Raw genomic sequence first — 26,843 nt, forward strand, 5'->3', positions numbered from 1 at the left:
TTTTGGTGCAATGGTAAATGGGATTGCTTCTGTAGTTTCACTTTCTGTAAGTTCACTATTGATGTAAAGAAATGCCATGGATTTCTTAGCATTAATTTTGTATCCTGCTACATTGCCGAATTCATTTATTAAGTCTAATAATTTTTTGATGGAGTCTTTAGGGTTCTGTATGTACAGTATCATGTCATCTGCAAATAAGGACAGTTTTACTTCTTCTTTTCCAATCTGGATGCCTTTTATTTCTTCTTCGTGTCTGATCGCAATGGCTAGTACTTCCAGTACTATGTTGAACAGGAGTGGTGAGAGGGGGCATCCCTGTCTTGTTCCTGTTTTTAGGGGGAATGGTTTTAGTTTTTGCCCATTGATTATGATGTTGGCTGTGGGTTTGTCATATATGGCTTTTATTATGTTGAGGTATGATCCCTCAATTCCTATCTTGCTGAGAGTTTTTATCAAGAAAGGGTGTTGGATTTTGTCAAATGCTTTTTCCGCATCAATTGATATAACTATGTGGTTTTTCTCTCTCAATTTGTTTATGTGATGTATCACATTTATTGATTTGCGGATATTGTACCATCCTTGCATCCCTGGGATAAATCTTACTTGGTCGTGGTGTATGATCTTTTTGATGTACTGCTGGATCCGATTTGCTAGGATTTTGTTGAGGATTTTGGCATCTATGTTCATGAGGGATATTAGGCCACGAAGTTTTAATCACACTGTACATGCACACCCGCACGTGGCATTTTGTGGAAGAGTCACACTGAAGGGGCCAAAGAGCCGCATGTGGCTCGCGAGCCGTGGTTTGCCGACCACGGACCTAAGGGCTTTCTATGTTAGGAGAGAAATGGAAGGGACCCTTTGTACTATTCCAATTAAAACAAAAAGCACAAGCCCAAACTGTTTTTCAAAACAGATAGATGTTTTTCCTAAGGTTAATCCAAAGGTACTATACCAACTTCAAGGATAATTAATAGATTGGATGTGAAAGAGTGGAAAAAAATGTTAACCCCACCAAAATTCTAGTCTGTGGACCCAAAGAAGAGGTTTTTATGCCCCAAAAGTATATACACTAATTCATGCTAATTAATTCCTCCCTCTTGTTTTCCTCTCTGAACATACCATATCCCTAATAAGAAATATTTCAGATATTGTGACATTCTGTGGAATTTAGTCATTCTTTCTAAAAAACATTACAATGTAACTTTGGGTCATTCAATTTTATTCTGTGAAATAGTAATAGATACCTGCTGCTAAATTGGTAGATGTATCCCTTCCCTAAAAAATTACATAGACCAAGGTGTCTTGATATGTGGAATCTTAAGAAGTCACAGACTGGAGTGGCCTCTTTAGAACTAAAATTGTGGACTGTGAATCTAGGCAGACGTACAGTTTCCATTCAATAAAAAGGGATGTAATAAATGACACAGGAGTGGACTTGAAAATTTAAAACCACATAGTGCTAAAACAATTTCAGAACTATAGGACACAAGATATTACAAGATAGGAGGACAAAATGTCACACAGAGAGTGTTTCCCTCAACCTTTTCTCTAATTGAAACTTTCCACAGAAGTTTTTGATCTCTCTCTATGGCTTTTGATAAAAGCAGAAGTATGAGAAATTCTCTCTCCGACCTGAATTTAAAATACTGGATGATATGTAAGCTACAGGAACAACTAAATGTGTACATTAGCCACAGAATTAGAATAAAAGCATTCTAGGCCATGTATATAACATAATTGTGTGGTGGGTTTTCTTTTCTCCATTATAGGATGGTATCTGTGACTAATCACATTTTCTGCCTTATAGGCCTGCCTCGTCCCCTCAACTTTCACACGATGATACTCATTCACGCATTGAACATTATGCTAGCAGGTATGAGACTAGTTGAATGCCAGGCAAATATTGATTAAAGTAACTAACCAAGGAAAGCTAACCTATAATAATTTTAAACGAATCTTTTCTTTTTTCCCCCCGACTTGTCTGATTTCTACTAATCAACCTGCCCTCTAACGTGCATGCCATTTCACTGCATGTTGGTTTTGGACACTAATAAGAGCATTAGTCCAGAACAATCTTCCCGAACCCCAGCATTTAAATATTTCTGATAGTTTTGTTATGTTTTGTATACTGAGCACGTTTAATAAATTGGCTTAGAAACCACATAACCTTTTTAGAAAACCACTAGCCCAGACATAAGTATGTGAAGAAATGATACTATGTTACATGGAGAATATGAAAGCATTGGCTTTCCATTTGTGTGTTTATTTTACATAAGATGCTGTAAATAAGAGAATAATTGATTTTCCTTCTCCTTGGACTTTTCTGTCTTACCTTTTTTGTGTTTGAGATCATTTTATACCTAAAATCTGAATTGCTAATTGTAAGATATCTTATGCTTGTTAAATAAATCTGTAAGAGTTTGGTTAACTTTTTGTTGTTGTTAAAAAACCTTATTGTCTGAGGTGAATGAGGTGTTTTTGTTTTTAATATATTTTTATTGATTTCAGAGAGGAAGGGAGAGGGAGAGAGAAATCGAAACATCAATGATGAGAGAGAATCGTTGATCAGCTGCCTCCCCCACCAGGGACTGAGCCCGTAAACGGGCATGTGCCCTGACCAGGAATCAAATCATGACCTCCTGGTTCATAGGTTGTTGCTCAACCACTGGGCCACTCTGGATGGGCTGAGGTGAAGGAGGTTTTTAACGTTAAAAATTGGTAGCAGAAGGTGTAGAGCACTTACTGTGAATCCATCCTTTATCAATATTCTCACTGCTGAACATGTCTGTCATCAGTGGGAAACTTTAATGATCTTAAAAAACAAGGGGTAGTGTAAGGATACAGAGTATATTTGTGGTTAGGGAAGCTTTCTTGTAAAAACAAAGGCTTGTTCTCAGTGAAAGGAAGATCGATCTGTGAAGGAGAAAAGAAAAACAAAATACGCCTTCCTTTATAATTTATAGCATAAATGTAAAGCTACTAACCAGCTGTGGTCTACCACTCACTGCCTCAAATGGTTCGGCCAACACACACATCCTTTAATTTGAAGGATTCCTTTCTCCTCTTGACGTGATTTATCCGTTAGTTTTCAGGAATGTTCGATTAGGTCTTGAATAGATTCTAAGAAGTCACATAAGTTTTAATGAGCTTTTACGTTTTTTATCAGGCTAGCAGAAATGGAAAACAGCAATGGATCTTATCTAAATGATAGCATCTCTCCTAATGAGAGCATGTAAGTATCCCGTCTCTTTTTACAAAATGTTCCTGAAGATGAAATTGCTTTGAGGGATTTAGAGGTAGGATAGCTCAGAAGATAGAAATTAGCATTACATACATTTGATCTTTTAAGGAGCCCTTCATTTACTTCTTTTTTTTTTTTTCTTAACTCTTAACCTGATACGGAATGAGCTCATCCAAACTGTGGCATTATTGGTATTCCAGAGTAGCAAAAACAGTTCGCCTTATCCTTATTTAATTCCATATTACCACAAATTGCAGAGTTCCAAATAGTTAAACTATATTAAATGATTGATCTTTGACCAGACCTGCCCGATATTTAAATTGATTGGGTAGTAATTTTTTAAAAATATATTTTTATTAATTTCATAGAGAAAGGGAGAGGGAGAGAGACATAGAAACATCAATGATGAGAGAGAATCATTGATCGGCTGCCTCCCGCACGCTCCCTACTGGGGATGGAGTCCGCAACCTGGGCATGTACCCTTGATTGGAATCAAACACGGGACCTTTCAGTCCACAGGCCGATGCTCTATCCACTGAGCCAAACTGGCTGGGGCAATTGGGTAGTAATTTTTAAAGTGATGGCTAGGTAGTATTTTCTCCACTCATGGGGAAGTGGAGACATAATCTTGCAGAGTTGTATTGGTATTTCCATATGGTAGGTTAGTTGTGCATTTTTCTGCAGAGATCCGAAGCAGTAGGGTTTTTTGATTTAGCATCTTCACCAGCCAGATAAAGGGAGGCAATCTTGTAAAGGATTTTAGAAGAGGAAGTCCAAATTCAGGTCACAAGTTTTTAGTGGAATGATAAACCAGGCCTGTCGAACTTAAGGAAGGAGAGAGAGTGATGTTAAAAGTGTCAGGGAGCAGAGCTCTGGCAGCGAAACGGAAGCTTCCTTATAAGCAGGGGAAGTATTCACAATACGGAGCCCAGAGGAATATCACCATGAACCAAGGGCCTGCGGTGGAGGGAGTAGATTAAGAAACTAGTAGGAGGGGAAAATAAAGCTCTGCTAACTGAATAGATAATTTAGAGAGAAGAAATCTGGTCAAAATACAACAGTGTTTTTAGTTTAAGAACTAATGGATATCGTACCAGTTTGTCATGGAAAATCTAGACAAAGGGACGAGTGGTAAATTTGTCATAGGTAGTTGATATGGCAACACAAAGTTATACTCATATGAGAAGAGGCTGAGGGAAGTAATATCAAAGGGGCATTTATACATAACTGGTTATTGAAGACATGGAAATAAATCATCTCATCTGATACATACAGGCAATTAAGGTAATAATAGAGCCAAGTCAACACTCAACCAATCGTGTATGACTTATTTACAACAAAACAACCTTTTCCCCAAACATAACTCTGGTGCATTCTCTTTCTTAGCTATGGGGGAAAGTATTAATAGTATTAATATATAAAGTACTTTGACAGGAAAATATGTGTCCAAAGAATCAACCAAGTGTAAACAACCTGAGTTATTTGCTTCTCCTGGTCACTGATTTTAATATTAGAAGCTCTAGCACATTTAATTCAAGCTGTATCTGTATGATAATGGCTGCCATCCATTGACTGCTTAAGAGAACAGTAAGATAAGTTTAATTGTAACCATTTTTTAATATGTTTCTATTGATTTCAGAGAGAGGAGGGGAGAGGGAGAAAGAGAGAAACAACAAGGAGGAGAGGGAATCATTGATCGGCTGCCTCCTGCATGCTCCCCCACTGGGGATCGAGCCTGCAACCAGGGCATGTGCCCTGACCAGGAATCAAACTATGACCTCCTGGTTCATAGGTCGACGCTCAACCACTGAGCCACATCGGCTGGGCTAATTATAACTATTTGTTGTAATTAAACATGAGAAGGTCTAGCAATAAAATGTCAGAATTTGGGAAGAGGTAATAAATTAGACAGGCGGTAAAACTGCTTTTGTTTTATTTTTAAATGAAAAGCTTTAGTTCATTCTGAGGACATAAAATCCATTTGAATCAGTCTTGGATGGTAAAATCGTGATATTTTAGGGGCAGGTCTGGAGAATTGGTTTGGAGGATTGGTTGACTTAAGTGTTTGTTTTTAACATCCAATGATTACTTTTAGTCAACATTTCACTTCTTAACCAATTACCTGCCTTGATGGACCCAAATAATTTAAATCAGGAGGAGGATTTTTTTTCCTAAAAAACTGGATTTTTTTTCAACTCAGAAGATATGGCAATGAGAAAAGGAAATTAAATGGGTGTGGAGAGGGGAATATGAACCTATATCTTAATGGTATTTAGCCGAACAGAATTTAGTCTCTCATTAGAACAGAGTGAAGTTCTTATAGCATGGGAATACACAGGCTTTTCAGGAGCTGGGAGCAATGCATTCAGAAAATATTTTTTTTTCTGTGTAGCAGAGAGCTCCCAGTTTAAAGGAAAGATTGTGGCTGCCTCCCAAATTACAAGCCTTTTGCCTCTTTGTTCCCCAAGATTAGCTGTTCTAAAGAACAAGTCCAGTTTCCTTTAGTCACTTTAATGGATTTTTTTCTTCCAATTTTTGTTTTTTTATCTAAATAATAATTGAATAAAACAATCATTTATCTACAGTTTCATTATTGTTAGTATCCAGCCTCTGTGGCTTTTATAAGTTGAAACTGGCTTACCAAAGTGACATTTTTTGGTTACATTGCCGTCCACTAAACAAAATATTTACTCATACTATTTTATTTTTATTTTTAAATATATTTTTATTATTGATTTCAGAGAGGAAAAGAGACAAAGAGAGAGATAGAAGCATCAGTGATGAAAGAATCATTGATTGGCTGCCTCCTGCACGCCCCCCACTAGGGATGGAGCCCGCAACCCGGGCATGTGCCCTGACTGGGAATCAAACTGTGACCTCCTAGTTCATAAGTCAATGCTCAACAACTGAGCCACTCCAGCTGGGCTTTACTCATATTATTTTAAAGGCAGCATTTTTTTTTCCTGGTCAATATCAACAATAATGTGGGTTAGTGGACAGATTACCTTGATATGCTTGGTAAAAACATTATACAGCCATTATTATATCTTCTAATATTTATTAGCTATTGATTATATCTTCTAATATTTATTAGCTATTGGTTAAACTATCAACATAGAGTCCCAATATTTCTGTAATTCTGCCATTAATTTACCCATGTAAATAGGCCAATCAAATTCAATTGAAAAGAAGAAAAACACTTGAATTGTCACCCGCAGGATGGTAGACCACAACCGCAGCAGTATCAAAATGGAAAAAGCGTCTAATTAATTGTTAAGAGCAAATAAATGTTTCTATTTTTAAATACACACCTGAGTCCCTGATCCCCAACACAAGTAAGTGGGGGAAAAACCAAAACCTTTGATTTTATTTTCCAGAGATGATGAACATTTGTTAATCCAGCATTACTGCCAAAGTTTGAACCAGGACTCCCCCCTGAGCCAGCCTCGTAGTCCTGCCCAGATCTTGATTTCCTTAGAGAGTGAGGAAAGAGGGGAGCTAGAGAGAATCCTAGCAGATCTTGAGGAAGAAAACAGGTGAGTTTTCTTTCTAGCTTTGTCATTGGTATGCAGAGTGCATACGCTTGCACACATAGAAAAGTGCCAGGAATCTTCACTTAGAGTCGTTCTATGTCTAATTGTTTTCTCCAATAATCTGTTTAGCTCCATGTACAGATTCTCTCTCTCTCTTTTTTTAATTGGAAAGAAGAAAATTAATGCAGTAGTATAATTAAGAATTCATATTTTAGGTGGGGAAGGGATGAACACTGGTGGTGATATTTGATTTGTTGCATGTGTTCAGAGGCTTTGATTTCTGTGTGAGAACAGAATTTAAGAACAAAGCAGGTCATTTAATTTTATGATTATGATTTGTACATGTCTTTGGCCATATTATCTCTCTCAAAGCATTTAAGAAAGTAGGTTCGTTGGCTTGGTCATGCTTGGGAACAAATTAGTGCATCTTATTTCTCATCATCAGACGCAGTCATCATTGATGTTCACCATTATAGCAGATGAGGGCGATGATTCCTGATGTCAAGCATCACCTGAAAAAGATGTTCATGTAAAAATATTAGTAATTGCAGAAGTAAAAGACTAAAGAAAATTCACAATGACTGCAGCTAGGACAAGGATGTCAAAATCTGGGATATTGTATGGTGTCAGGATAATGCAAATCATTGGGCTTTTACTTTTGTATTACACTTATATCACAGGACCCTTGGGTATGAAAGACTTTTTTGCAAATGATCACTTCTAATTCAGTGGGCTGTCTTTAGACGAATGCCACCAGGCAAGTCTGTAAAGGAGCAATTGCTCAAATCTGTGGGACTTGAGTACTTTCATCTCCTTGGTTTAGCCCAGGGCACCAAGATTTCTTAATCCAGGAACACAGTGTATCTGAGAACCAATGCCTTCAGGGAGTATGTCACCTCAAGATGAAAAAGCAAACTGCCATTCATCCAGTGCTTTCCGCTGTCTCTTCCCTGTTTCTAGCTCTTAATACCCTTGACCTATAGCCAGAGCTCCTTAACCTGGTCGGCTCCCCTTTCGTCTCTTTCCCACCCCTCCAATAAACCCTCCATACTGACTCTAGTTGTACATCTTTCCAGAACCAAGACCCATGATGGCATTCTTCTGGCATTGGATTTCTGGGGGGGAAAAAAAATCTGGCTTCTCAGCTGGGCAGTGAAAACCTTCCACAAATTTCTCTTCACCTGCTATTACAGCTTTATCTTCTTTTGTACCTATGTTCCAGCCATACTGTTGTAGCTACTGTTTTGAATGCAACCTGCTCTCATCCATTCTCTGGGTCAAGCTCAAGCTTACTTCTCACTTTAGCTGCTAACCACCATTCCTTCACTGCCATGTCTGACGAAGGAGTTCTACCCATTCTCTATGACCTTCCTCCAAATAATTTCCTCACAGACCCTATACCACCCTTGCATTTGGACGTTATCTTTAAAAAATATAATATATATATATATATATATATATATTGATTTCAGAGAGGAAGGGAGAGGAAGAGAGAGATAGAAACATCAGTGATGAGAGAGAATTACTAATCGCCTACCTCCTGCATGCCCCACACTGGGAATGGAGCCCACAACCTGGGCATGTGCACTGACCAGGAATCAAACCAGTGAGCTCCTGGCTCATAGGTCAATGCTCAGTCACGGCCTAATCTATCTTTTGTCTAGAGTCTCAGTTTGCCTTTTTATCAGTTATTCCCAATGCCTCCCTCTAATGTGATGGCAAATGCCCTTGGGACAAGGACTGTGTGTGTGTGTGTGTGTGTGTGTGTGTGTTTTAATACTCTTAATGTCCCCTATAGTTCCTACCACAATGTGAATGTTCAGTACATATTCAGGAAATATTCAGTAAAACCTAAGTTAAGAATACAGCAAGACTGTCACACAAGTACCAGGAGGTTATCCTGAACATTTTGTTGGTTTTAGTAGTAACATTATTTTTGGCCTCATTTGCAAGACTGATAGTTAAAACATTTCCCTCTATTTTATTGAGGATCATCATTAGTACCTATTTATGTTAAATCTTTAATATTTTAGGGGTCAGAGTTAAATAGGGGTAAAAAGTTAGGATTGGCATTATAAATAGAATTTGATGTTACCCAGGAATAAAAATATTTTTGAACTATATAATTGTTGCCATTGTACAGTGTATCTTTGTATTGAAACCAGACAATAAAGGGGTCTGGGATGCCTGTCACTACTTGAGCCAATTCAGCAGAGACAGAGTTGAATCATATATAAGCATTTATTCCAATAATGCAGGCCGTATGGGAGAGCAGCACGTCATCCACAAAAATCTGCTCTGGAGCCCACCATAAGCCAGCTGCTTATATAGGGTAGGACAAGGATTACATGGGGAAGTAGGGATTATAGGCATGGGGAAGTAGGCTATGCAGGCTGGGGCGGAACTCCATGTTTGGGCAACAAGATTGTTAATCTTTCCATGATAGTAGGCAGTTCATAAATGAGAATGGACTGCTCTCCAAGGTTGACTCCCAATTCCAAGGTTGACTCCCAGATCCCAGGGCGTACAACTCCCAGCCACATTAGAATGTCCTTTCTTTAACCAGAACAAGGCAATCGCGGTTAACAGAGCATGATTAATATTTCCCATAACCAAAGCTAGTCCTCAATATTCTATTTTTGTCCCTAACAGTATCACATTGGTCAAGAGGTCTGTCTTGTTTGCTGTTAGCATATTTTCCTTCCGTACCATGACAACCGGGCCAAGAGAGTTGATAGAGTACCGATAACTATCATTTATATATAATCTCATCATTTCCAGAGCACTTTAATGAATTTGGGTCATTTAATCTTCCTAAAAGCCCTTTAAAGAAGACAGATGGGAAAATTCAGGTTCAGAGAGGTTCAAATGGCTTGACCCAGATTTCACAATCAGCCACTGACAGAACCAAGTTCAAATCCAGATTCTTCTGACTCAAAATAGCCAACTCTACCTTGCACCAGAGAATATTCTCTGGAATGTACCTTAATTTGAGGGAATATTTTAAAGGACTAGACATGATTAAACCAGTTCATCTACTTGTGGTACCAGTGGTAACCACTTTTCTCTGAAAGATATCCAAGACCATTCATTCCCCAAGAATGGAATGGTTTATTCTCTAAAAGAAAAATAGTTATACTAAAGGCTGCTTAGAGGTCCAAAATGAAGAATCTAGTATTGATGCACGTATTATTCTAAGTTATCTGGACCTTCAAGTGAAGGTCAGGATGAGCTTTCTTCTTTCTCTCTCCACTATGCCACTTCCTACTAAATCCCAAAGAAATGTCTCTGTAGAGCTCTCCAGAAAATAGCCCGACTGGTTTCCTTTGCTCTGTCCTCTCCTATTTTCTTTTTTCTTCTTTTCCTTTCCTTTTCTTTCCTTTCCTTTCCTTTCCTTTCCTTTCCTTTCCTTTCCTTTCCTTTCTTTTTTTTTTTTGGCTTGGATCCGCTCTTTATTTTATTTTTTTACTTTGGGCAAATCATTTTATTTTATTTATTTTTATTTTTTAAATTTTTTTTCTTTATTGATTAAGGTATTACATATGTGTCCTTATCTATTTTCTTGCACTTCTACTCAAAGACGTTCAGAACCATAGCTTAGCCTTCATGATCCTTGAATTCAGCCTTTAATTCACCATTTCCTGTCTTTCCTCTGAGCGATCCCAGGAGGTCATTAGATGCCCTCTCTGTGCCTGCCAAGCCGGATATATTTTCCAAGTCAAATTGTCTACATAATTGGGCAGATACAAGCCTACTTTTAGAGAAAATGGAAAAGGATATTTAAAATTGAGATTGTCCCATATTCTTTGGACGTGTGCTTACTACATCTATTGTCTTCTGTGTTCCTTTACTCTGTAGCTATGACATCTCGAAATGCCAGTTGGCAAAGGAAAAAGGCTTGGAGATCCCTATTCCTGACTAGATATGTTACTGAATTCTGTTATTCTTATTTATGTCACCCCCCTTCAATCTCTGGAAAACAGAGAATGGCTATTTAGAAATGTCTCAGGGGTGTCATTAGAATTTTGTTTCTCCCGGTTGTTGCACATATCATTCAATAAATATTGTGGAATAAATGAATGAACAAATGAATTGACAGGAAGCTGAATTTATTTTATTTTATTTATTTTTTTAAGGAGGGCGATTTTTTTGTTGTTAATCCTCACCCGAGGATATTTTTCCCATTGATTTTTTTAGAGAGAGTGCAAGCAAGGGAGAGAGACACAGAGACAAAACATTAGTGTGAGACACATCGATTGTTTGCCTCCGCCCACCCCTGACTGAGGCTGGGGATTGAGCCTGCAACCCAGGCATGCGACCTTGACTGGAATTGAACCCTCGACCCTTCAGTCTGTGGGCTGATGCACTATCCACTGAGCCAAACTGGCTAGGGCAGCTGAATTTATTTTCACTGTAGCACTCATGCATGTACTTTGGACTGAAATTGTTTTTAAAACCTAATTTCATAGAGAAAAGCCTTTCAAAAGCTTTTCTTCTGCTTCCTTTTCAAAATACTCCCCCTTTCCAAAATTCCTTGATTAGTGCCAAGCAGTGCTTTGTCATAGATTTAGAATGTTACAAATTCATTTCCAAAATTTTGGGCCCTTTATCTCTCCCCCACTGGCATTCTCTGATTCATGGTTTATGCCACAAAAATAAGGTTAAAACTCTGAGCAAAGCTACATCTGACTCTGAATTTTCTCAATAGTGTCTGTCATAAATTTGGGGGACTAGTGCCTTATATAGTCCTTAATGTTTCACTCTGCATAATGTATCTCCCTCATACCACAGATAACTCAGATTCACATTTATTTGGTCAAGACCATTTGGATATTGAGAATGTGCTTCATTGTGTTTCCTTAACATTGCAAACTCAAAGTTTGCCTGCATATATTAAAGCCTGCAATCTCCTTCCTTAAATCTGCAGTGTCAAATTCCGACTTCTTTTTTTTTTTATTTATTGCTTAAAGTATTACAAAGGGTATTACATATGTGTCCATTTTATCCCCCCGCCCTAGACAGTCCCCTAGCCTCCCCTATCCCCCAGTGTCTTATGTCCATTGGTTATGCTTATATGCATGCATACAAGTCCTTTAGTTGATCTCTTAACCCCCTACCTCCTGCCCCCCAACCCTCCCCGGCCTTCCCGCTGCAGTTTGACAATCCGACTTCTTTTTCTATGCACTCTCTAAATGAACCAAGACTTGCTTTGAAATTCTAGGCATGACCCTAGCAATGAAGAGGTAGCCTTTATGAGAGACAAACATGGATTGTCATTCTGCTGCCTACATAGCAAATTGATTAGATTATTCCCAAGTTTTAAAGGAGGGCAACCTGATTCACTGTGAAGTCTAAAGTTAAAGTTGTTAGTAGATGTTACATGACAACAGGAAATTCTGTGGATTTTTAGTACCTACTCAGTACCTTTTATCTTTTTTGTTGGGCAACCAGATGTCATACAGCCTAAATTTGAGTTTTCTCTTACTCCTTTCATTCCTCCAGTGATTACGCTATATTGTATACTAGTGGCCTGGTGCACGGATTCGTGCACATTGAAAGGAAATTAATTAGAAGAAATATTTTAATATCGCTATTCACCCTTTCTCTATAATAGAAATGTTAACAAAACAACCAAATTCACAATTGACAATGACAGATTGAAACACACGTGTGCGATTGGCACCAGCCGAGCTTTATATGAATTGCTTGTGCACGAGTCAATGTTTATTTTTAAATTGCCAGTGCACGTCATATGTACTGGTCAGTTGGTCGGTCGGACAGTTGGACGGACAGATGGTTGGTCACTTAGCCGTTTATATATATAGATGTTATATTCAAAGGAAATTTAGCTTGACCACTGAAATAAACTAGCTGGAAATCGTAATCCTGTTGCTTTACCTTGTTCATTGTGTCATGTCTTTGGACCCGGGGCTGGTAGTATGCAGTATTCACAGCTTCAGGATGTCTTTATTCCATGTTGCTTTGTGTGAGTCTCCAATGATGGTGACAAGATAGCCAAGAGGAAGGGAAGCTGAAGGGGGTCAAGAGTGGGCATTCCAAGCAGAGGCAGCTGCAGGTGAGGAACAGCAGAGAGTGTTTGGGAAACTGCGAACAGTTGTGTTACTTGTGATAGGGGCATTTTCCTAACAAGGCAACAAAATGGGAAGAGATGAGGCTGGACAGCTGGGCAAGGCCAGATCAGGAGGGCATGATGCCGTGCTGAGAAGTTGGTGCCTTCTCACGTAGCACAGGGAGCCACTCAGGGGTGTCAGCCAGGAGTGCTGCTGTTACAGTTACACTTACATACATCACTCAGGCAGCTGTAAAGAGAGCGACTTTGAGAAGAGCAGTACTGACAAGTAGATCAAAATGGGATGTAGCATGGGAACCCAGGCAAGAGATGACGAGGACCTAAAATAAAAGGAATGGGGAAGACAGGCTGAATCTGAGAAATATTTCACAGGAATATTTGGTGGTTCGATGGTTCTGGGGAGGGAAGGAAGGAGTCCCAGTTCTGGTGGATACATGGCAAGATGATGGTTGGTTGCAGCTTGGACTGACAGTTCAGGAGAGATAGCAGCCAATCCATTCTTTCTCTTATATGTTTATATGAGTATAAATTTACAGTATTTATATTGGTCCTTCAAGGGTCTAGTAGCTGGAAGATGGTGAATGGGGTATGGAATATGTTGAGTTTGAGGTGCTGGTGACATACTCACCTGTAAATGTCTGACAGTGAGAAATGGAACTTTGAAGCTTGCAGGAGAGGTGTGGGCCAAAGATATTAATTTGATCTATGACTCACCAGCTCATAAATGGTAGTTGAAACCATGAGAGTAAATTTATCTAGAGAAGGATTGTGTGGCTGAAGAACACTGGGCTTCGTAGAACTCTGGAAGATGTGAACATTAAAATGTTTACTTCATGACTTTCATTCTTTAGTATGTAATAACAATATCTAAACGTTTGCAAAGACATGTAGAGAAAAGTGTGTCTCTCTCCAACTCTCTCACCTGGCTATGGTGTTCCCAGCTTTGTAGGCTGCCCCTTTTATTGTTTTTTTTGTTTACCCTTTCAAAGATCTTGTCTATACATGCAAACATCTGCAAATATATTTGTGGTTGTTGGGATTATTTCACACAATGTTGTGTGGTGTTCTCTTTTTACTTAAGGACCCCTCAGTACTTTTCTCATTCTGGAGGAAGATGCCAGAATAGGGGAAGAGAGCTTGGGAATGATAGGGGCATTTTCCTAGAGGAGGTGGGAAGGAGAGGGATTAAGGGCACAAGGGCACAGGAAAAGGCGTGCCCATGAATGAGAGAGAAGGACTGCCTCTGAAGACAAAGTGATGGGGTGGGAAGGATAACGGAGTGAATGTTAAATGTCCATTAGATGTCAGTGGTAATTAGTAGAGACTAATTCCCATAGCTAGTATTTACTTTTTTTTTTTAAGTTGGACTGGTAGGGAAAGAGTGGTATCTAAGAAATTGAATGAAACTAGGCCTTCCTGTCAGTTGGCACCATGAGCCCCCAAAATAAAGGGCTGCAGAGTCTTTTTAGATAAGGGGGTTCATTTTCTGACATAAATCCGACAGCCAAGATCTTTTATAGCAAGAGAAGCTATCTACCATATGAAGAGAAGCTGAAGGGCATACACACTGCATTTAATAGCTGTGCAAGAGTCAACCGCCTCAGCTCCACTCGGACGGGGAGGACAGGTACACGGTGTGGGGTACCAGGATTCCACGGTTCAGTTTCTATCTAACCAGCCCAGTAACTCAGTTTCCTTCACTTTATCCAGACTTCATCAAAGCCCAAGGGGACCAGTTTATGCTATCCAGTTCATGGAAGTAAATGGATAACCCAGAATGACAGTTTTATTTCTCACTTTATCCTAATTCTCTCTCTTTGAAACTGTCTTGTTATATCTAATACTAGTATACTAATGTTGCCTTAAACCTTTTTATGGAACAGCATGGGGTTTAAGTATAAATCCTACATCTATTAAAATGGGAAATTATATTTTTTAGAGACTAGAGTTGTTACTCCATTCCAGAGTCCTGAATCTTTTTTAAATATATGTATAAATATTTATTGATTTCAGAGAGGAAGGGAGAAGGAGAGAGGGATAGAAGCATCAATGATGAGAGAGAATCATCGATTGGTTGCCTCCTGCAAACTCCACACTGGGAATCGAGGCCCACAACCCAGGCATGTGCCCTGACTGGGAATCAAACTGTTAACTACCTGGTTCATAGGTCGGCACTCAACCACTGAGCCATGCTAGCTGTGCAGGGTTCTGTATCTTAGAAATAAGAATAAAAATCAGATTTTTTCTGATGATCTTAGAATCTTGGCATAAGAAATTGGATAGTCATGAGGACTGTTTCATACTACCCCAAAATGGAAGTCCCCCTCTAGTGATAAGAATATTCGTGACTTTCATTCTTTAACATGTAATAATAATATCTAAAGGTTTGAAAAGGCAGGTAGAGAAAAGTGTGTTTTTCTCCAACTTTTTTGCCCTGGCTCTGATGTTCCCAGCTCTGTAGGCTGCCTTACAAGTACAGCAGCCATCTCCCTCGAACAGGCTAGATAAAAGCTGACATTCTCACAATCCAGTTTCCCCTTTTAGATCCTCCATGAAGACCCTTATGGTCCTTTGACTTTCATTACCAGCCTGTCCTGCTACAGAATTCATTGTAGTCATAACTTTCTTTAGTTACTTTCCAGGCCTAAGGATATAATTTCATTCAATTCTGCAGATAGTTGGAGAATGCTTAGTGTGTTTTTCAAACTGCCAGGACTACAAAAACGAATAAGCCCTGGTTCTTACTTTTCTGGAGTTCAAAAGGCATTAAAACATAAACAGCTAATTATAACCCAGTGTTACAAGTGCTCTGGGGGCACGGAGGTCAATGATTAATTCTGTCTGAGAGGTTGGAGAGATTCACAAAGGGAATTGACAATAAAGACTGAGTAGGAGGTTTTTTTTAAGCTGAGAGAGAGAGAAAGAATGAGCTCTTCCTACCAGTGGGGCAGTGAGTAATGTGTAGCCAGAGCACAGACTGAGAACAAGAGGGTAGTGAATCGCAGGTGGAGACCACGGTGTAAAGGATTTTACATGTTATACTAAGGAATTTGGATTTTATCTGATAAGCAGTTGAACAGTGCAGGGCTTTTGAGGAGGGGGAGACTGACAGAAATAATTGTAGGCAGGGAGCTAAAGCCATGGAGATTGGTAGACTGACTGACGGCGGAACAATTAGTTGGAAAGGTGGTCAGATTCTGAACTAAGGATGTCTCAGGTAAGTGAAGAAGGGATGGAGAAATGGGAAAGTCACACTAAATGAATGAGGCCAGGGGAGAAGGGAGAGGGAGGAATTGGGTGAAATGAAATTTTTTTAAAAAAATATATTTTATTGATTTTTTACAGAGAGGAAGGGAGAGAGATAGAGAGTTAGAAACATCGATGAGAGAGAAACATCGATCAGCTGCCTCCTGCACATCTCCCACTGGGGATATGCCCGCAACCCAGGCACATGCCCTTGACCGGAATCGAACCTGGGACCCCTCAGTCCACAGGCCAACGCTCTATCCACTGAGCCAAACCGGTTTCGGCGAAATGAAATTTTTAAATTGGGGAACTGGTATATGATCCTTCAAAAAACAAACAAAACATAGCACACACAGGAAAAGCTACTCATTTGCAAAGGTCAGTGAATATAGAAAAAGAGCTATGTATGGGACATACTGAGTTCTACTTGCCCAAGGACATTCATGTGGAAATTTCCTATATTGACTATATGCATTCACTTTCCAGAAAGAATTTGAAAAACAAAACAAAACAAAAAAACCCCATAGCAATAAGATTCCTGCAGTTTAAATAGTAAATCAATTAAAATAGTAGGGATTAGCAGAGTTGATATAATTGAGCTTCAAATTTGGTCTGATCTCCTCTGCAGCCTGGAGGATAAGAGGAAACATAATGATTTGTGTAGTTAATGTTGCATGCAAGAAGCATGCAGCTTTCTAAGAAAATACCATGTCTTTCCTGGCTCTAAATAATAATAATAATAATAATAACAACAACAACAAAAACAAATAGCTGTCATCTGAGTGCTTGATATAGACAGGAACTATTGTGAGTACATGTAAGATCTTATTTAATTCTTACAGCAACCCTATGAAGGAGAAGCTCTTTCTAGAATAAAGACTCCATGGCCCAGAGTATGAAGGACATGTAATACAGCTAACAAGGAATGGGGCCTGGATTCAAACTCAGGCAGTCCTGGACTCTTAAACAATGTTACATTTGATGTGATTATTGGCTAGTGTCCTCAACAATACTTTTATAGCAAAGAACAAAGGAAATTTTATGTGGCTGCTTCTAGTGGCCTTTGATAATTGTGGAAAGCTTAACATTGGAGACCAAAAAAATGATGACAGTTCTCCAAGGATAAAGGTCACTGTTGCCCAAAATGTGTTCTGCAGAATACTAAGATATGCCTAAGAAAAATGAATCCAAAGGTAAACTTTGGAAACACTTGTGTTGGAAATTCATGAGTAATTGAGCATTGAGTCTAGAAGTAAAGAAACATGATTAGCTTTCTTTAGCCCGATGTTGCTTATATGTATTTGACCAATTGTAATGTTCTAAGGAACACACTTTGGTAAAAAAAAAAAAATTCAAATCTGTAGTAAACTTTGAAAACCAGGCAAGGAGGTAGCACAGTTGGTTCTCTACTGTGGATGTTAAGAAACCTAGGCATTGTCTTTCTGGGAACATCAGAGGAAGAAGCTATAACAGGTATCTCTGAAGATGAAGCCTGGCTTTTTCTCACAAAAGTAACTTTTGATATGATCTAGCAGTAAAGCCCTATGAACCTAGAGACCAGAGTGGTTTCTTCTAGAGAATCCAAAGGTAGGCAGTAAGTTATCTCTCATGCACATAGAAAATTCTTTGTACTTTTTTTTATGGAATATCTCACTGAATAATCTGCCTTTCCAGTCAAACTACCAACAGAAATTTCCATCAATAACTTGACAAAATTAACTTGCTCCATGGCATCCTTAATTGGTAACTGGTTGAATTTTGAAGTATGTCTACTAAAGACAGCAACTGTTGCCTCTATTACAATTACTGTTGAATCTTTTTAGTAGTTATATGCAAAGGCCAATTGTTATTTGAGGCCACTCTGGAGTGTGATATGAAAGTGTGCTACCAACACATGGGAAGATATTTCTCCTTCTTTATCTTGTAGCAGAAATGCAGGTATAGCATTTTTGTTATATAGTTCATCTCAACAGAAGATTAAGGTATAGATGTATGGGTAGCTAGTATATGGTCCTGTGTACTGTTGCTTGAGTAAGTGGATTCCTTTTCTGACACTGAAATGTTAGAAGAATATATCAATCTGTGTGTCTTGGTGCTTAGCAAGTTCCAGTTCACAGAGCCCATAGCTAATGGAAACATCCAAGAGACTGTTGAAAAGACAGGTGAGGAGTTCAGAAGAGAAGTCTGGATTGAGGAGTAATGGGTTAGGGGGATGGGAAGCCTAGGAAGAGGGATAGAGTCCTTCTAGAAAGAGAATATTAGAATATGTTTATGGAAAGAAGACCAAGGACCTACCTTGATTGTGTACTTGTTTGTAATTGAATATGGCCAGTTAGAAATGGTTTTCCGGTATGCATTACCTATGTAAATGGCTGATTTCTGCAGATGCCTAAACTTATCCTTTTTTTTTTTACTATATTAATAATTAAAGTTGACTTTTCTCGGTATCTGCAAATTCTGAGTTACATTATGGTACCACTCTGTCTGCTACCTACAGGTCATAAGTAAATCCATCTGATCCTTTTCCTATAATTTCTTAGTATTGTGTCAAAAAGAGAAACAGCCTATATTTTTAGGTTTAGCAGTGAGAATCATTCCCAGTCTTTTTACATTAGTTTCACATTAGTGTAAGATTTGTAAGCTTTGTTAAATAAACAATATCCCACATGCTAGAAGGTGAGCTCTTCAAGGGTAAAGGACAGTATGTCATATATCTTTATCTCTGTAGTGCTTAGTATAGAAGTATGTGTTGATTAAATGAATGGATGAATACACTTTGGAGTTTTCCTGTTCGCTGATGGATTTTTTGGCTGATTTTCAGCTGTTGTTTTTATTTTTCTCATTTCTTATGTTATCATTCTTTCCCCAAATCCCTTAATATACCTGTTTAGGTTGTCATATCATTTCCCATTAGACTGATAATATCTAAGTTGTTTAGGTTAACCCTGACTTGAGCATTTTCTGGGCTTATTTTTAGGCTTTTTAAATTCATCATCTCAAAAGATTGAAAAGTGTTTGCATAGATACTTCTGTAGGCATGTACACGCCATTTTTATGTATATGGGTTAAACTTGAGTCTCCTGTAGTAGGAAAGAGCATTAGAAAATGATTGTCTTCACTGGGAAAATAATCTTTTGTGCTATGAGAAATATAATTTTGAACCTAGAACTTACCTTTTTTTCCCAGAAATTTATTAACCCTTAGGTCAGTCCCTTCATTTTTTTTAGTTATAATTTCTTGATATGTTCGTTTAATTTATATTCAATTATAGTTGACATACGATATTATATTATTTTCGAGAGTATAACATAGAGATTAGACATTAATATATGTGACAGTGATCACTATGATAGGTCTAGTAACCATGTCACCATACATAGTTATTACAGTAGAATTGGTTATATTCCCTTGCATTACATCCCTGTGACTTATTCCATAACTGGTAGTTTGTATCTTAGTCCCCTTCACCTTCTTCACTCTTCCCCCTCCCCCGTCCTCTTAGGCAATCATCTGTTTGTTCTCTGTTTTATTTTGAGTTTGTTTCTGTTTTATTTTACTTGTACATTTGTTTTGTTTTGTAGATTCCACATACAAGTGGAATAATATGGTATTTGTCTTTTTTTCTGACCTATGTCACTTAGCATAATGCCATCTAGATCATCTATGCTATCATAAATGGCAAAATTTCATTATTTTTCATTGCTGAGTAGTATTCCATTATATATATAGGTACCACATCTTCTTTATCCTTTCACCTATTGATGGACACCTAGGTTACTTACACAATGAACATAGGGGTACATACATCTTTTCAAATTAGTGTTTTCTATTTCTTTGGATTAATATCCAGAAAAGTGGGATTGCTGAGTCATATGGTAGTTTCAGTTTTAATTTTTTGAGAGACTTCCATACTGCTTTCCACAGAGATTGCACCAGTCTGTATTCCCACCAGCAGTGCACGAGGGTTACCTTTTCTCTACATCCTTGCCAGCACTTGTTGTTTGTTGATTTGTTGATGACAGACAGCTATTCTGACAGGTGTGAGGTGATGTCTCACTGTGGTTTAATTTGCATTTCCCCAATGATTTGTGATGTTGAGCATCTTTTCATGTCTGTTGGTCATCTGAATGTCCTCTTTGGGAAGTTTCTATTCAGGTCCTCTGCCATTTTTTAATCAGATTGTTTGGTGTGTGTGTGTGTGCGTGTGTGCGTGTGTGTGTGTGTGTGTGTGTGTGTGTGTGGTTTTTTTTTATGTTAAGTTGTATGAATTTCTAAATATATTATAAGTATTAACCCCTTATCAGATATATCATTTGCAAATATCTTCTCCCATTCAGTAGATTGCCTTTTCATTATATGGATGGTTTCCTTCCTGGTGAAGAGCTTTTAGTTTGATGTGGTCCCATTTACTTTTGCTTTCGTTGCCTTCGCCCTGGGAGACAGATTCAAAAAATACTGCTAAGATGTATGTCAAAGAATTTACTCCCGCAGATGATCGGGTGTGCAGGGGCTGCCCCCACAGAGCAGGAGTCGCTTTGGTGAGGGCCCTGGTGCTGCCGAGGCCACCTGTTGTGTGTGTCAGTTGTGGAGCTGCTTGGGAGGGGATCTGCTTCTGGCCTAAGCTGGCTGCGCTGGGGTAGCAGCTTGGTAATAGGTGTGATGGGAGCCAAAGCCAGCCACTGCTTGTGCCAGGCTTGGGGTCCTGTGGTAGGAGATACGATGCAAGCTGCAGCTGGCTGGCACTTGTGTCAGGCTTAGGGCCACTTGGTAGGAGCTACAACATAAGCTGAGGCGGGTGATGGCCTGTGCTGAGCTTGAGGGCACTTGGAATAGGCTTCCACATGTGTGTGAGGTCTGAAGCCATTTGGAGCGCGAGCAGGTTGGGTGGACCAAATAGTGTTAGCCAGGTTCATGGAGAGTGACATACTTGGCACTCACCTGATCCAGGCCAGCCAGGTGGCAGGAGAATACAACAAAAGAAACAAAGGAACAGATGTGCCCACCTGCACTCTGTCCCCTAGAGACAGTTCCCACTGATCCCGGACCCTCCAGCTCTCAACCCTAAAGTTAGTCAATTTCATTCCTCTCTGTGTGGCCCAGGCACTTCTCAAAGTGCTGCATTCACGCTGGTACTTGGGAGCAAGTGAGTTTGTGCTTGAGCCCTTTAAGAGCAGTGTCTTGGTCTCTCACTGCTCTTCCTCTTTCTTGGACATAATCCTGATGGTTTTCAAAGCCACATTTCATGGGGGTTCCTCATTGTGGCACAGGTCCCCTGGGCTGGGGAGCCTGGTTTGGGGGTTGGACCACCGTGGCTGAGATCTCTCTCCTGTTTGTGAATCACCATTCTGTGAGTGTGGGGCCTGCCCACACTAAATCCCTGCTCCTCCCACCCATCTCAATATGGCTTCTTTATAGCCTTAGTTTTAGGTCTTTTGTTCAGCTAGTCTTCAGTGATTCTCAGCGATGGTTGGTCTGTATTTAATTGTAATTTCCATGTGTATGTGGGAGAAGGTGAGTTCAGGATATACCTACTCCACTATCTTGACCCTGCTTCTAGAACTTATTTTTAACTTCGTATAGGAGTTTTATTGAGATATCATCTACATACCATATAGTTCACCCATTTCAAGTGTTTAATTCGGTGGTTATTAGGATATTCACAGAGTTGTGTAACTATTATACAGAATCAATTATAGAATACTTTCCTCGCCCCAAAAGAAACCCTAGATTGTTTTGGTCACTCTCTATTTCTCCCAAAACAACCCTTATCCAGCCCTAAATAATCATTGATATGCTTTCTGTTTCTACAGATTTGCTTATTCTGGACATTTCATATAAATGAACACTATGGGGTGTGGTATTTTGTAACTGGCTTCTTCTACATAGCATAGTGTTTTAAAGAACATCTTTGTTGTACCATGTATTAGTACTTCATTCTTTTTATTACTGAATGTTATTCCATCATATGGATATGCCACATTTTCTTAATCCATTCAGCAGTTGATGGACATTTGAGTTGTTTCCACTTACTGGCTAATAGGGATAATGGTGCCATGAACATTCGTGTACAAATACTGAGACTCATTTTAAAGAAATGATCCTGTAGTTTTTGTTATTGTAATAGAGGAGGCCATAGGATCAGATACGGCAAGAATGTACAGCAGTGTGTGCCAGGAAGGGAAAATGTAGGCCATCACGGTGAATTTACTGGAAGAATTTAAGGCCAAGTCTAACTACTCATAAGGGACTCAAGCCTGGACACACAAAGCTTAAAATTATGATTCTCCTAAAGCAGCGGTTCTCAACCTATGGGTCGCGACCCCTTTGGTGGTCGAACGACCCTTTCACAGGGGTCTCCTAAGACCATCCTGCATATCAGATATTTACATTACGATTCATAACAGTAGCAACATTTCCGTTATGAAGTAGCAACGAAAATAATTTTATGGTTGGGTCACAACATGAGGAACTGTATTTAAAGGGCCAGAAGGTTGAGAACCACTGTCCTAGAGACTGTTATGGCTTTTCGCTGACCACAGACAACGGAAGTTTGATATTTTCCTGTATTTGTCTGAAAATTGAAACACACTTTACCCAGTGGTACTATTCCTGGGGACTAGACTTCCTCACTTTTAAAACCTCTGTAGTACTAGTGTACTTTTGAATGGTGAAGACTAGCTACTGTTATTTTTGTCTTAGCTTATTTTAAGGCATAACAGTTAGGATTTTTAATGAATTCTCTTCTTGTGTTGAAGCTTTGATGAATACATTTATTCTATAGACAATAATGTCTTAGTCTCTGATCAGGAATTTGTGAAAAATATCTCAATAATTGAAGGTAAACTAAAGCTAATTAACATTGTCAGATTCTGTCTCTTGGAACTCACTCAAGATACAGATTGATGTGTCAAGGGTGTATGCCCAAAATAGAGTACATCTAGATACATTAACCTGTAGACTTGGTTCAAATATTTATTACAGCAATGATCTACACACATAATTTGATGATTTTTGTCACATATCCAGCAGACTTTGTCAAATCTTAGATCTCATCCTAGTAATCTTAAGCCAGTGATTTCATTTTGTGCCGATGATGGAAAATATACAATAATTTCCCAGTTCAAAGGTATCTCTAATAATGACTAGAGGGCTATAACTCAAGTATATATACAGAGAGCAAATGTTGGATGATAAATCAGTTTCTGAGCACTCTATACGTATATTTTCTGCCAAGCTCAATAAGTCTTTGTAGATTGCTTTTATTTAAGATAACTTAAGTACTTTTTAAAAAAATATTTTTATTGATGTCAAAGAGGAAGGGAGAGGGACAGAGAGAGAGCAACATCGGTGATGAGAGAGAATCATTGATCGGCTGCCTCCTGCATGCCTCACACTGGGGATTGAGCCTGCAACCCAGGCATGTGCCCTGACTGGGAATTGAACCGTGACCTCCTGGTTTATAGGTCCACACTCAACCACTGAGCCACACCAGTCGGGCTAAGTGCTTTCTTTTAATGGGAAGTTTTCAGCATGCCTGAGTTTCCAAATCTAAACAGTTCAGAATAAGGAGAGAAATAAGAAACAACAACAATAATAATAACCAACATTTATGGAATACTTAGAATGGGCTGGGTGGGTTTCTCAGAAAGTTGTACATATTGAATACAAACCATACTGGCTCATTAATCCTCCTGATGGGCTGAGTGCTTAAGTCAGTTTCCTAGCCTCAGAAAGTGGCAGAGCCTAATTGTGAATTAAAGTCTCTCTGACCACAAAATCAGGCTCTCAAGCCCTCTTCTAAGTCCCCCCTCAGCCATGGTGATAAAAGGCATGCAAAATGCAATGTGAAAAAAAAATCTTATTTTTCTTTACATGCTTCAGTATCTCTTAAAATGCAGATATCACTGGAAGAAATGGCATATTATTATAAAATCTCAGTAAGGTTTAAATAACTTCTATATAACACCTTTATGCTGATAAAATTTCAGTAGGAAAGGGGTTGGAATTAAGAACTCTGAGTGCATGAAAGAGGGACAGTGTTAAGAGAAACAGATTAGAAACAAGAGCCTGGTAGTCCTGACATTTTTACTGTTTTGCTCAAGGCAGCCCTAAAATATGCATACTTTAACGTTCCACCCTGTGCGCCTCTCCTTAATTAACACTGGTAATGCCAAGGCACATTGATGTCTTTTTCCATCTAGTTTGAGGTTACTTTTTACTTTGTATTGGATACAATTTTGCAGTATAGCTTTAAATATTTTTATTATAATTGAAAGTCTATGTGCCATTCCCAGTTTTTAAAATAGATCATGCTTGCACAATTTGTCTTCATCTTCTTTTTAGAAATTGCTAATTTGCTAGACTTACAGTTGCTGTAATGGTTCTGTAGGATGTATTACATTTGCCTGAGTCCAGATTGATTTAGCTGCTTTTAATATTGTATGAGGGTAAAACTAGATTTCTCAGGGCCTATTCGTTTTAGATGCAGACCTTTGTAGTTGTTTCCACTTTATGAAGTAGACTCTGTGTGTGCGTGTGCTTTTATACACTTTAATGTATAATACTGTGTAAAAGGCATTGATCAGTGGAAAGTGACCATTTCAAAATACCATTATACAGCTATATAATTACACGTCCTAGGAAAGTTCCATTGAAAGAGTAGACAACGTACTTTGAAAACACTTGGCTTCTGTAAATTAATTACACAAAGATGGTTGTAATGTTCTTTGTCATAACTAATATGTAGCTAGTAATGATTGCCAGAAGGGCCAAGAGACATCATGGTTTCAGCAGGTAGAGGTAAGAACAATCTGATTCATCTCTTATATCCATTACTCGGTTAGGAAAATTTTTACTTGACTAGAAATTTTTTAAAATGTAATTTTGTATCTGGACAACCACATTTATACACTTGGTGACATAAAATTAATCAGATACATCTATGTAGTTGTAGAATGGATGGAGTGTGTTCAGCTCTATGGAGAATAAGAAATTAATAATGGATGGGAGACTTTTTTTTAGGATGACTAGCTGCAGGAAGAAATTGTGATGATAGGGCCATGTGCAGTGAATTTGAATTAGTGTTCTTTCGGGAGCTACTAGAGAAATATAATTTACAAGATAATGAAGAATGTAAATAGATTCTCTGGAGTCGTTGTCTGATCGCTGACATGTATTCTCTGTATTGAAACTATACACATTCTAATAATTAGAGAATCAGTAGGGGTGAGATGTACATGTATAACTTCAAAAACAGCAGAATATATATTGGAACAATGTAAATTGATAGCCAGCTGATAAAATGAGTAAAATTTGTATTTGTGGTTAAGCTTTAAAACAACTTAACAGTGGTAAGTATCTCAATGATCTTTTATGGGAACGATCTCCTGTGCTTTATTATAGATACTGCATCAAAAAAAAATCTAGCATCTGGGTTTTTTTTTTTTTTAAACCTCACCCAAGGATATTTTTTCCACTGATTTTTAGAGAGTAGAAGGGAGGGGGAGAGACAGAGAGAGATAAACATCGATGTGAGAGAGACACATCAAATTGGTTGCCTCTTGCACATGCCCTGACTGGGCTGGGGAGATCAAGCCTGCAACAGAGGTCCGTGCCCTTGACCAGAATTGAACCCAGGACCTTTCAGTCAGTGGGCAGATGCTGTATCCACTGAGCCAAACTGGGTAGGGTCAGATAACTTTTAAAGGTGTTGGCATATGTGTTTTAAATATAAGCCTTAATTTATAAAGGCTAAATGACTTAATTTCCCAGCTCCTAAAAAAAAAAATATGCCCTAGCACAGTCCTGTAACCGTGATCATGTTTATCAGGAAACATTTAGTAAAGTTATCTCTAATTCAACCCCTTGAACATCAGTTGTTCTTGATTATTTTTGTAACCAGTTGTAAATACCTTTAAAAGAGAATTTAGATTCAAATCCAAGAACTGTATTTTACTTGGTTTCTGGCCAAGATACCTCTTTTGAGCTATTGCTGGCTTTCCAGAGTTTGGGCATGACAGCTTGTCCTGCCTCAGAGCTTCAAGAGGAAAAACTAGTCCCTCAAAAGCAAATTTGTTACTGAGTTTAATAGAAGGTTTATGTATGTTACATATTTGTTTAAGAGAAGGGAACTCCTTTGGCTCATTTAATCCTGTCCTGGTGAATTTAGGTTTAAATAGATACTGAGGGAACATTGATCACACAGCTACAAAATCAGCAAGCCCTGGTAGTCTTCTGATCAAGATCACATTAGCTCTTGCTTTAAGGCATCTTCCTCAGCTCCTACCATTTATCCAGTGGTAGATAATATATGGAGTGAAACAAAAATGGGAAAGACATAGCTGGGCTTTAAAATAAGATGAACATCTCTCTGGACCAGAAATGGAAGCAAACAAACACAGGGCACAGTGAGCCATATGTGGTGCATAGTGGGCTTTCAGCTCCTGTTGTCATAACAGGAATTACAATTTTCCTCACAAGGTGTGGGGGCCCAGAGCCAGACATTTGAAATCAGGGCCCCACAAAAACACACCTGGAAAGGCACATACATAGGCATACTTATACGTGAAAGGACATTGGAAAAAGAACAGTTTGGACTGCTGCAGGGGGGACTACTGCTTATATGCAGCCATGGACCTAATGTGTGGAGCCTGGGGAACAGGTGGGGAGTGCACTTGGGAAAGAGAACTTCAGAGCCTTAATACCAGGACATGAACCATGCTGCCTGGTG

General features: G+C 38.8%; 1 protein-coding gene across 3 annotated transcripts in view; it reads left to right on the top strand.

Annotated features, from left to right (window-relative positions):
• The window catches only part of DMD (dystrophin), a 1,824,373-nt gene that overhangs the window by 1,769,312 nt on the left and 28,218 nt on the right, over window positions 1–26,843 (top strand). For all 3 annotated transcript variants that reach the window (XM_036304100.1, XM_036304097.1, XM_036304099.1), the window contains 3 exons: window positions 1,811–1,876; window positions 3,170–3,235; window positions 6,622–6,780. In XM_036304100.1, the coding sequence (XP_036159993.1) occupies window positions 1,811–1,876; window positions 3,170–3,235; window positions 6,622–6,780 (291 nt within the window). The remainder of the gene's footprint in view (window positions 1–1,810; window positions 1,877–3,169; window positions 3,236–6,621; window positions 6,781–26,843) is intronic.

The sequence above is a fragment of the Myotis myotis genome, unplaced genomic scaffold (assembly GCF_014108235.1).
Source record: "Myotis myotis isolate mMyoMyo1 unplaced genomic scaffold, mMyoMyo1.p scaffold_m19_p_4, whole genome shotgun sequence".
Lineage (NCBI taxonomy): Eukaryota > Metazoa > Chordata > Mammalia > Chiroptera > Vespertilionidae > Myotis > Myotis myotis.